The sequence below is a fragment of the Eptatretus burgeri genome, chromosome 6 (genome assembly GCF_056783735.1).
Source record: "Eptatretus burgeri isolate ZD-2024b chromosome 6, Ebu_testis_v1, whole genome shotgun sequence".
NCBI classification, from domain to species: domain Eukaryota; kingdom Metazoa; phylum Chordata; class Myxini; order Myxiniformes; family Myxinidae; genus Eptatretus; species Eptatretus burgeri.
This window is the reverse complement of record NC_140966.1, coordinates 113,752,969-113,765,447: the sequence shown is the minus strand read 5'-3', so window position 1 is coordinate 113,765,447 and position 12,479 is coordinate 113,752,969. Positions and strand designations below refer to the sequence as shown.

General features: G+C 42.2%; 1 protein-coding gene across 3 annotated transcripts in view; it reads left to right on the top strand.

Moving 5' to 3' along the window:
• Positions 1-12,479, top strand: part of LOC147025658 (scavenger receptor cysteine-rich domain-containing protein DMBT1-like) — a 74,463-nt gene that overhangs the window by 56,843 nt on the left and 5,141 nt on the right. The window contains exons 8-9 of one of the 3 annotated variants that reach the window (XR_015059624.1): positions 78-241; positions 4,984-5,086. The exons of 1 other annotated variant lie outside the window; for it this stretch is intronic. Coding sequence is in view for 1 of the 2 variants with exons in the window: in XM_085886867.1 (XP_085742993.1) it covers positions 4,984-5,086 (103 nt within the window). In the remaining variant the exon portion in view is untranslated. Of the gene's footprint in view, positions 1-77; positions 242-4,983; positions 5,087-12,479 lie in introns of those variants that run through there. One more of the 3 variants, XM_085886867.1, reaches the window with a different exon arrangement.

The following is a 12,479-nucleotide window of genomic DNA, read 5'->3' as shown; positions in this document are numbered from 1 at the left end:
TGAGGCCGTGTAATAGGACAGATAAATTTGTTTTTCATAGTTGTGCCAACATATTTTTCCCTGTTCATTTATTTCAGCATTTTGGCTAAATGTTAATGAATAGCAAGCCAATGGAAGCAGTACCTTCACTTTCGAATAAACCCATGTATGCCGAGTGCAGCTATATCTGGCTTGCATGTATGTGGGATCGTCCCTCTCCCAACAGGCTGGTTTCAACGAACAATTCAATAAGCTGCAAAATGTGGGTACAGGTTTTTCACATTGTTTGAATTTAAAATTCTCTCCTTGCACCTTGAAATAATGCACTATTAATCTTTGGTATTTTACTTGTATGTCCCTGTAAGTTTCTTTTTTAATGGAAACGTTCAACAGTAACATTTAATATTTTATGGACATGGTATAGCCCTTTATTGTGCATACATGTATTGGATTTGTTCACGACCACGACAAGGTAGTAAAGGGATAAATAATTGCCTCGTGATTGTTGTGCATACACGGCTCAGAAGCAGAATTTATTTTCCGCGAAACAATCACAGGAATTAAGATGATCAGTGAGATAGCAAACACATGTGCACAATGCATTTGTACGTACTTTATACAGCGCGTGACATCTCGAGTCAATCCACTCTGTGCGAGTTTCTGCAGATGACGTCAACGCTGCAGTTCAATGAAGTCAACTTTTTAAGGGGCGGGGCAAAGCAAGTTGTGAAAAGCACCAAAATGTTCGAAATATTGGTCTAATTATCCCATTTTTTATTTTCAAAAAGAAACATGGGTGATTTCGTCATGAGGAAGGTCAACTTAATACATAAATAACCAGAAACTTTTGAGTGTCATGGGGCCTTTAAGTTAGGCATTATGATAATCATCTGCTCTTTATATGTTTTTTTTATTATTATTTTATTTATCAATGCCTGTTTAATTCTTTATTTGCTTGAGATTATGTTGATTGATTTGAATTTACCTATTTTCACAACAAAGAAATAAAAAGTTCTTCAGTTTATTTGTTTTTTCTTCATAATAAATTCCTTGTTGATGTTTCAACCTATCTTTGCTTGTCCTTTCCACCCATTGATCCAACATTGAGCCACCAGCAGATATATAAAGATGTATATTATATATATATATATATATATATATATATATATATATATATATATATATATATATATATATATATATATATATATATATCTTTATATTTATATATATATATATATATATATATATATACATACATATATATATATATATATATATATATATATATACATACATATATATATATATATATATATATATATATATATATATATATATATATATATATATATATATATATTATTCTTGATTCGCGCCCGCCGGCGTGCGAACGGCCACGTAACTCGAATCGCGGCACGTCGCCCACCGGACGGACAATCCAGTCGTGACCCTCTCGGACTAACGCCGAGGAACTAGTCACGGGTGGACCTTTGATCTCCACCACGATCGTGCCAATCGGCCCCCGCGTGGGATAGGGTTGCTCGCCAAATTCGACCTACCTAAGTACCCACCCGGAGGGTAGACCGGGCGATCGCACCTCGCCGCAGGTCGACTGCGGACACGGGCCACTTTAAGTGGCCACCCGTTCCGTACTATCAGGATAACCGGCGGTGTTATTCGTCGGCCTCGACGGTTCGATTAATTATCGGGCGTTTTAGCCCACGACCAGCCCTTTACGTGAAGCAAGATGGAGATTCAATGAAAGAAAGAGACGAAGCGAAGCGGGAAAAACAGTTCAACATAACTCACATTTATTTCGCGATGAGCAGGGAAGCACACATATACAATTCCACCAAAAGCACATGTAAAAGGAGAAGAAACACAATATTACACAAAAGCAAATATAAAGAGAAACACAATGCAGAGCTATCCGACTACCGAGCACACGGCAACACTTATACAATTTTACTTCACAGACGGCACCGACAACACAGATACCCAAAGCAAAAGAAAAAGAACCACCCTCCAGGATGAGGGGGAGGTAGACGAACCTGGGGCCGAGACCGTGTCGGGCCTACCCGTCTGATGATGAGAGCATGAGCGGCGGTGGCGCCCCAACTCCGCGGGCCTCGCGGACAGTGTCTGGTAGGGGGTGGGAAAGGGGCCCCCTTGTCGCACTATCTCAGCGCGGGGGGAAACAGGAGGGGGTTGTTGATGCTCGGGGGGGAGGAGGATATCACCCTGTCTCGGGTCCCGCGACGAGCGTCTCCACCTCGACCTCGGTCGCGCCGCCGGCCTCTCCCTCCGCAGTCCCCGACTCTGACGCGAGCACCCCCTCGATCGCCTTCGCCGCCGCCACCTCTCCACAGCTCCGTCCTCTTCTTCCCAGCTCCACCGACAACTCCCAACCGCGAACTCGAACTCTGGCTACTACCACTTCTTCCCAGCTCCACCGACAACTCCCAACCGCGAACTGAACTGCCTTGACTGACGAACGCAGCCGTTTATATCCCCCGTGGCCTCGCTCCCCCACCTTTGACCCTTTACCTCCGACCCTTCACCTCTAACTGGCTCCCCATTGGACCGAGGAAAAGTGGGCGTGAATGCTTTTTGATCCATGAATTTGCATATAGCGACCTCACTCCAACGCCCTGGAGGCGGGGCCAAATCGCCCCACGCTCTCCGATAGGACGGAACAGAAGTGGGCGTGAGTCGTTTTTGATCCGTTTTTCTCGGAAAGTCTGTGATGTTTCTGAACACGCTGCTCGGTGCGCGCCCTGCACGAGTCCAGTATCGGTGCCCACAAGTGGCGCAAGAATGGTGGTGATGCGATGGTGGCGAGTTAATGACGGTAAAGGTCGTGGCTGTTGTTGTGAAGCGGCGTTGTGGTTGGTGGTTGTTGTTGTGAAGCGAGCGTTGTGGTTGGTGGTTGTTGTGAAGCGGCGTTGTGGTTGGTGGTTGTTGTGTGATGGCTGTTGAGACGTGGTTGGTGGTGGTAGTAATGGCGGCTGGTCCAAAATAAAGATAGTAAAAAGAAAAACGGCTATCCTGAAGAGTCGCAGCCCGACTGAATGACATTTATTCCCCTCGAAACAACGGGTTTGGGCCTAACTACACATATACACACAGAGATATCTCACCTAAGGGACCTGAATGGTGGTTTGTGAATTTCGTCAACCACAACAATATATATATATACATACATATACATATATATATATACATACATATACATACATATATATATATATATATATACATACATATATATACATACATATACATATACATACATATATATATATATATATATATATATATATATATATATATATATATATATACATACATATACATATATATATATATATATATATATATATATATATATATATATATATATATATATATATATATATATATATATATATATATATATATACATACATGCACAGTAGACTAGGCGTAAGTCGTCATCATCGGGACCGAGAAAAAAGTGACGACTTAGAAATGTGACGACTTACGCGTATGCGAACATTCATGATGACTGTGGGGTGAAGGATGAAGTCGCGCGTGGCCTGGACACGTATGTGTGAGAGCTGGCTATTGTACCAAAAGGAAAACACAATCCTCAGGGCATAGGTGGGGGTTTATTGGTGAGTTGGAAAGTGATCAAGCAAAGATGGAATTCATGAATCAGTTTATCAAAAGTAAAGATAATGAATAACTGTAAGACAACTCATATACCATCGGTGATGGTATGGTGACAAATTACATGACACACAGTCATCGTAGTGATGATTACCACTCAATTCCTATGTGTGAGTGAGTGCGGTAATGAACAAAACAAGCCAATATAAAACCATGATCGGACTTCAACACGAACCTCGATTGATTCTTTACTCCTTCGCGAAGTAATCCGTTATGTTTGACTGCCTCAAACTCTTGGGCATCTGGTGCATGAGAAAGGACTCAAACTGGTCATTGTATTCCATGATGTTGTCTGGGCAATCCTCCACCAAAAGACAGTATCGGCGAATCCACGCTGCCTGATTCGCCGCACCTCTTGACCTTGCCGATTCCCCACCTCACTTTGAATCTGTCTATCCAGTGCATCGGCAAGGTCTCGGCATCATCATGCCCGAGGTCCGCAGCGAATTTACATGCCTTCAGCAGCAACATTTCACCGTCCAACTGAATATTTGGCTGAGCCGACATTTGCCGAAACCAGACGATGAGCGCGTCATCGACATCTTCAAAGGACACACATTTCACGCGTTTCACACTTACTACTGGCCTCATGATCTTCTCCACTTGTCCAAATATCTTGCCCTTATTTTTCAAGATATCTTTCAATGTCTGCCATTTGATGTCCAACTTCTCAGCTATGGCTGTTTTCTTCATCAGTGGGTTTGCCTCGCAAAACTGGATAATGTCGTATTTTTCTTGGTAGGTTTTAGTTGTAAGCTTACGCTTAGTCGCCATTGTCCTGCCTGCAGTGCGATCAACGTGTGTACGCAGTTATAAATAGCCTATCACTGGTGGTGTAAACCAATGAGCGAGCATCACGATTCCATGAAATCGGGCTTCTCACGAGGCAGCAGTTCCGTGTGACGAGTTAGGAGTGGTAATTTACTTGAGATTCCATTACGCGGGAACGGACAACATCTGACGACTTAGACGAAGTGATGACTTAGAGATGACGACTTACAGAGGGATGACCCTTTATTCAAAGGGATTTAACATGAGATAAATTCGGGACTTTTTGACGCTGCCGACTTAGGCGAAGTGACGAGTTACACGCTGCCGACTTGCGCCTAGTCTACTGTATATATATATATATATATATATATATATATATATATATATATATATATATATATATATATATATATATATATATATATATATATATATATATCTTTAAAAGGTTCTTGAGCTTGGAATTTGATCTTCTGAGGTGTGATGACATTATTATATTATTTATTTATTTATCTGCAGAGCCACCAATCACTTGGAAGATTCTTATCCATATCCTGGTGATTGGGTTACCTTCACTCATTGCTGGAATCGTATACTTTCTTTCCAAGAAAGGATATCTCAGGTGAGTTTCCATTTTACCTGAATGTTTGTTCCTTAAACACAGAAAGTGATGTTTGAGGTTTTTACAAAAACAGTGTTTGTTGGTGATGTTAAGGTGATGTGATGGGAAATCGCTGGCTCTCCAGCCAATGTATGTCACCCTGCAGTCATCCATGATTAGGTCCAGGATATCCTCCTTTCTGTCTCTCATCCTTCTATTGAACATCCAGTAAGCTTGGTGTGCCACAATAAGCCAAGGGTACTTTCCCTATCCTTGTTGGTCCCAAGCACGTTTATCGTATCTTCTTCACCCACCCCTCAGCATCTCTTCACCGGTTTTGGTGAATGCTCCGGACACGCTGCTTGGAGTGTGAGGGATAGGAAAGGGGGTCCTTGAATCATCCCTAATTTGTCAATGCAAACTCGTTATATCTTTTAAGCTATTGTGCTGTATGCTTTGCAATGACTGCATGCTTTGGGATAATCTCTTTATTACCTCGTGCACATGAAGCAAAAAGTAGGGTTTAGCATTTGTTTTGTGTCTATCCATCCGTACGTCTGTTTATGTTCGAGGAACAATTTATTTAAATTGAATGTTATATTTTGAACACAAATAGGAAAACGAACCTGCCGTTAAACAGTACTTTGGCTCTGAATTCTTCCCAATCACACACGTCAAGAGGAGCGCGATGATTATTTTGCTCTGTCTGTCTGGTCGTCAAATAAAATTGAAAATCATCCCAAACATGAAACGTAGTGTTTTGAAGGAGGTAATGAAGGACACAACCAAAACGCACAAATAACTCGTGTAACCTGTTCGATCGGATGATGTAGTCGACACTGTGTCAACAGCGGTAAAAATCTCCAATTTATTTACACGACTTTTACAATCTTTATTTTATTTAAATTCAATCATACAGTTCAACTTGTGTTATCGTGTTCTCTGAATTATCTAGTAACATGCAAAAGTGTTAGATTTTGTTTTAACTCCCACACTCCCACCATATCCCTACCTCTTACACACCAATCATAATGTATTGTGGTGTATTGGTTATTCATAGAATGGAAGGACTGGTTGACAATAATTTCCAGTTGTACACATTGATATTGCCGTCAATTTAAATTGCAGGTTATATTCTCCCAATCCCTTCCCTTCCTGTGGAATAGAGAGTTTCTTGTTTTCAGAATTTTTATAAGATTTAGGAAATTATGCACACGTGGAGGCCACTCGGCCCATCACGCCTGTACCACACCAATACCAGATTGAATAAATCCATCTATACCCCTTCTCTTCGTGTGCAGCCTTTTGGCCGCTTCACTGGTACTCATTTCACCGACCTCGGAAGGATGACTGTGAGTGAACCCCCTGGTGTTAATTCAGCAGCCAACAGAGCTTGAACTCAGGATCCTAGGATCCCAAACCACCACCGTAACCACGAAGCCAACACCAGTTTCTTTATGTTCAACTTCTTCTTCATTTATCTTCCGGTATCTGCTCGAGCGTGTGTTTAAGCAAACTAATTTTTTTTCACCACTTTGTTATCCTCATTGTCTTTATTGGTTTCTTGTCTGTAACAGATATCAGAAAATGAAAAATGTTTTCCTTTAATTTTGCCAAACAGATCCAAGCACAGTGAGTTTGAGAGTTTCTTCTTCTTCTTCTTCATTTAGTTCGGGTTTCGTCTCGAGAGTGTGTTAAATGCAAATACATCTTTATCTCCTGAACATTCAGTGGAACCGGTGGAGGACATGTTTTGCAAAGCAAGTCTCGCCCTTGTTCTTTCTGTTTGTTTATTACTTGCAAAATAGTGCGGCAGATATGTGAAAAAAATGTGCCTTTAGTGATACAAGCATGAAATTTGGCACACTGCTAGGGCAGTATCTTACAAAGATTTTTGGATAGAGGGACATTCCAGATTCTACCCAGAGCCAAAATGGCGGCCATTTTACAAAATAGCCGATTTTGTGTTGTACAAGGAGGATACATGTGGATACAACTATATTTAAGAAGCATACCAGTGGTTTTATTTAACTAAATATAGATTCTAGCAAATAAGAAATAGCAAATAAAGGTGACAAAGCGTGAATAAACCATTTATTTGGTCATTTTTTTAGTGCATTTTTGCACTTTTGGACGGTTTTCTACAACAAACTCTTCAAAAAACTGTTATCAAGCACCATGGAATGACTGTTGTTCATTTAACACTCTTGAACTCAGAGGAAGTGCTTCTGTTTGATCCTAACATCAACTTACAGAGTCAAAATTATACAGTGGAACCTCTAGATCCAGGTAACAGAGTCTACTATGATGCATGGATACATTTGTACGTGTTACATAATTATCATCTGTGATCTCTCTTGTCCCAGTTCTACTCTCTTGTACACTCCCCACCACAGTGACATAGAGCTGTGCACTGGAGTGCAGCCTTGACACACTTGCACTGTCCTCTGCATCCCTTTTTGCAGCCACACCTTAGTAGTTGCTGACATGCCTCAGTTGCCTCTGGGAGGGTTGTCCAGTATATGTCCAGGTCATTATCGGTGTGAACCCACCCCCGTCACTGGGCGATGGGAGCTCTGGTGTGGACACCATCATCTGGCCCCAACAGTAGCCAGCTTGGTAGGTAGCTCTCTTGATGTGCTGTTTCAGGGCTTCACGAGTTGGTGGGAGAGCATCTATTGATCTGCCATTCTGGGTGAACAGATGCTTGCGACACTCATTGACATGTTCCTGGCTACTGGTGCGATCATAGAGCACAACAACAAAACGCTCCAGTGCATCCATGTGGTCATCTATGGCTGAAGGAGTTGGCGTGGCAGCCAATGCACAGAATGCTGCAGTGACATCAGTGACCTCATCACAGGCTTTCCAGGTTTCCCATGCTTTTTTCTTCCCCCTGTCTCCGAAGCTTGAAACGGTGTCGCATCCAGTGAGGGCATGGAAGAATGGTAAACCTCGACACTTGTTAGGTCCCAGTGCCACAGACATCTCGTGAGCTGCCAAGAACCTGAAGTTCTTTCCTGTACCAAAAGCAACCCAGAGCTCACCAATGTCCAGACGTCTAGCTGCTGTCACCGCAAGGACCACGACATCAGTGTTGACTGTACGGATCGACACTTTGCTGTATCCCTGCCTCACAGCGTCTTCAGCATGGAGTCGCATTCTTGTGTCAGCCTCTTCATGGCTACAAGGGGCAAGACCAGCAACATCTCGGGCCTGCGTACAAACCACATCTTTGTGGTGGGTGCTGATGACTTGTTTGTCTGTGTCTGTTGTTGCTACTCTGGTGGCTAGGAAGTAAAACAACTCCATCTTGTTCTCATCTGTGCAAAGGAAGGTCTGCCAGTTTCCAGGAATGGAACGAGATGGCTCGACTCGTCTCCTGATGCCTTTGCCTCGCTTCTTCCTAGTGTCTGCCTTCAAACTGTCTGTGAGGTATTCATCCCAGACAATATCCATCCTGCTCGTATGCTGCAGCTGAGATGTGATGTATGGCAAGAATACTTCTGTTGCATACTCGTTGAAGGTCTTTGCTGTGCCAGGTGGCAGCATACTGATGATCGCTGCACCATCAAGGATGATGACTTCAACTGCTGGACGAGCAGCAGCAGCAGCATTCTCCTGTTGAGGGACCAGATCTTCTAAGCAGCCAACCAGATCAGACTTTGTTCCAAGTCTCATCTTGCCCATGTGTGACAGTGCAGGGGGACATGCTTGGTTCTCATGTGCGAAGAACTCATCAAGATCTCCATCACGTATCTGGGACACAATGAACAACCTGGAGAACAGGGAGCAGTCGTTCTTCAAAGATGAAACCTGCAGCTGTGCTCTTGACTTCTCTCTGACTGGAGGTCGGCTGAAGAGAGGGAGGTTGTTTCTCTTGATTGGGTCGGTGATGGGCTTTGTCTGGTTGATAAGTCTCTCATGGACATAGGAGTCATGCGGTTCTTGTCCCAGCTTCTCGATCTGGCGTACAGTATTGATAACTGCTGGGTCTGCCAGGTCTCTGCTGTCTAGCACCAGGAGATCCTTGCTGTCATCACAAAATGGGTTGCCCATCTCCCCCATGACTTGAGTGAGTGAACGCACATCTCTAGCAAAGGTTACCTGTGTGTGCTTGGTCTGCTCGTGGTGTTTGTGAACAGCCTTCTTTGTCTCTGATAGCAGAGTTAAAATGTTTTCAACTACGAACCCCAGCCCAGAGGAGATGCATATATACACAATGGCAATCTTGGGTGATTGTCACTCGATGTCCCCAATAGGCCACCATACATTATTTCTTTGCGCTGGACAGGACCATGTTAAACCCAAATTAAGATGAACACACCATTGTAGTTTGAACATTTCTATTATGCAATCATGAAAATTAATACAGTGAGTACATCAATATCGATTTCGCAAATTTATGCATTTAATCGCGACGTTGCCAGCTACCAGTATGTAATTAATAATGGATATATTCATGGAGTCTAAGTTCTTTTCACCAAATTTGATTTTTGATCTATTTATATTTCCAGAAACAATATTCAGGTAACATTCACATGCATGATCATATTGCAGAGCTCTTGTTCCAGCCATGCATTATTGCGATGGTAAACTGTTATCTGTGTCCCTCATAGACCACCGTAGATGCATTTTTTAGTCAAATATGAAGTAGATAATGAAGCATGTGCATACTAGTTGATAATAATCATATTATACTCACTACATTGTGTTTTGCACCAAGCACATATGACTTTGCTGACCTTGTAGGCAGAATTTGTTATTCGTGGCAGCCATTTTGTAAAATGGCCACCATTTTGACCCTAGGGGTAATCTGGAATGTCCCTATATCCAAAATGTTTCCTAAGGGTATGCTATAACTGTGTACCAACTTTTATGCTTGTATCATCAAAGGCACAAAACTACCAGTATATTTCACATATCTGCCGGACTAAAAGTGAATTTTCGCAAGTGTATTGGTTGGTCTTGTCTGTTATTACCTCTGCCATCTGCAATGGATGGAGGTTTTTTTCACTGCTGTTTGTTTGGTAGTTGCAAAATCGAAGATTTTTCAAGTATATTGGTTAATCGATTTTGTTATTCTGTCTGTCTGTCTCTCCGTCTGTTTGTTTGTCTGTTTGTTTGTTTGTCTGTCTGTCTGTCTCTCTGTCGCTCGCAGGTCACAATTTTACACCGATCTTCACGAAGCTTCACCACATGGTAGAGTTTGTCATAAGGAAGAAGCCTATTGTTTTTGAGGTCAAAAGGTCAAAAGGTCAACAACTTAGGTGAGATTTCTAAAATCCTCAATTTTCATCCGATTGACATAAAATTTGAAGAGGATTTATATTTCAGGACACTAAATTTATCCAACCAATTATTTAAAGATCAACATAGACGAAAGGTCAACAACTAAGGTGGTATTTCGAAAATCCTCAATTTTCATCCTGTTGACCAGAAATTTGAACAGCATTTGCATCTCAGGTCACTGAATTCAACCCACCATTTATTTTTAAGGTCAACATCGACCAAAAGGTCAACAAGGTGGTATTTCTAAAATCCTCAATTTTCAGCGGATGAGACCCCTCCCGAGACACAAACCGCACGGCACCACAGGGTCCAACACAGGTGGAAACGTACGTCTGTCTAATCGATATTCCCTTGACAGCACGGATACTTTTACTGAAACGAACAACCAAGCAGCTTGGAGAGTGCTCGCCAAGTGGCTTAAGTACTCAAGCAAGCATTCCAACAAAACAGTTGTTAAGAAACGGCTAGTTTGGCACGTGATTAGCAACACATTAAACATACACCTCCCAGAAACGCCCGAAATGTCAAGCCACGAACACTGACGTCTCCGGATGTTCATAAGCATTGTAATGTACCCAGCGATTTGTAGCTATGATGAACAGGCATTCGATGACATGAGTGAGGAAATACGCCATCAGCCATAACTGGAAAAGGGGCTAGAACATGAGTTTTGTTCCACTGATCAGGGGGACACCTGGTTTTTGCGGATTCTGATAGCTATTAACCTTATAAAATGGGGGGCCAAAGTTCTCCACGGAGATTTCTGCAGTATTTTTTTCTAGCCATCCAAAATTCGGGCAATTTGAGCCCAAATGGTCATTTTGGTGTCTGAAGGTAAATTCAGCTGCCAATATCCACAGACATTGACATCACTCATACCTAAGATTTTCAGAACACGTTATCATTGGTATAGTGAACGTATTCCAGAGAGTTCTCCAAACTGCTGCACCTGGTTTCTTCTAGGGGATCTTCCAAACATGGCGATTTTGTTAAAATGTGTCGGTTTAAAGTGTCTGGGAACCAACTTTGGAAGTTGATATCTAATGATCTGAAATGCGCACGTACTCCAAACTGCCTCGAGTAGTTGTCATCTGTATTGTAAAGTTATTACAGAGAGTTCTGAAGGCTTCTTCCTCTAGTTTCTTCTTGGGGGTCTTCCAAAAATGGCGAAATTCGTTAAAATGGGTCGGTTTGACGTGTCTGAGAACCAAGTTTGGACGTCGATATCTACTGTTCTGAAATGCACACATGCACCAAACTGCCTACACTTGTTATCATCTGTATTGTGAACGCATTACAGAGAGTTCTGAAGGCTGCTGCATCTGGTTTTGTTTGGGGGGGGTCTTCCAAAAATGGCGAAATTCGTTGAAATGGATCATTTTTCTGGTATATTGTGGACAAAAATTTTCGTTCAATAATTGCCTTTGACATCATGAGCGCTCAAAACTAGGTAATACGCAATGGTAGTACAACAGAAAGAACACATAAGAGAAGTTAGTAAAGATTAAAACCGATATAAAAACTTATTTTCGGTAAGAAGAAATCCCGATACACTCATTCGGTACCATTAGACAATGGCATGTGAACATCTGCAGCCAACAAACATCAATTATACAACGCTAAACTAAGTTAACATTTCGTGTCCTTCATCCTCATCATAATCCTGGTCATCATTACAATTAATGTCGCCATCATCATCATCATCATCATCATCATCATCATCATCATCATCATCATCATCATCACCATCATCGCAATCATCACGAAGATTGGTTGCATGGCTGACATTGTCACAGTCTGAGCATTTACACAAATCTGAACATGGCACTTTTGCCTTTTTGCATGAACACCTCGAACTTGATCACTTCGATACTTTGAAAGCCCATTGTGTGACTTTCAAAAGAATGTCTGGGGCCGGATTGATGGTCATCCACTTTATGACTAATTTCCCATCAACAATCTCCCACCCATCGCCTACAGGTGAAGGGGCACCAATAGACTGCGCAAGGGATCGCCTATGAATTGCCGCTTGGTAATTGGCCCTCAAGGTATGCATATGTAATGCATCCTTGGTTGGCGGAAGGCTTTGACCAGATGTTGCGGAGATGCAATGCATTTTGTA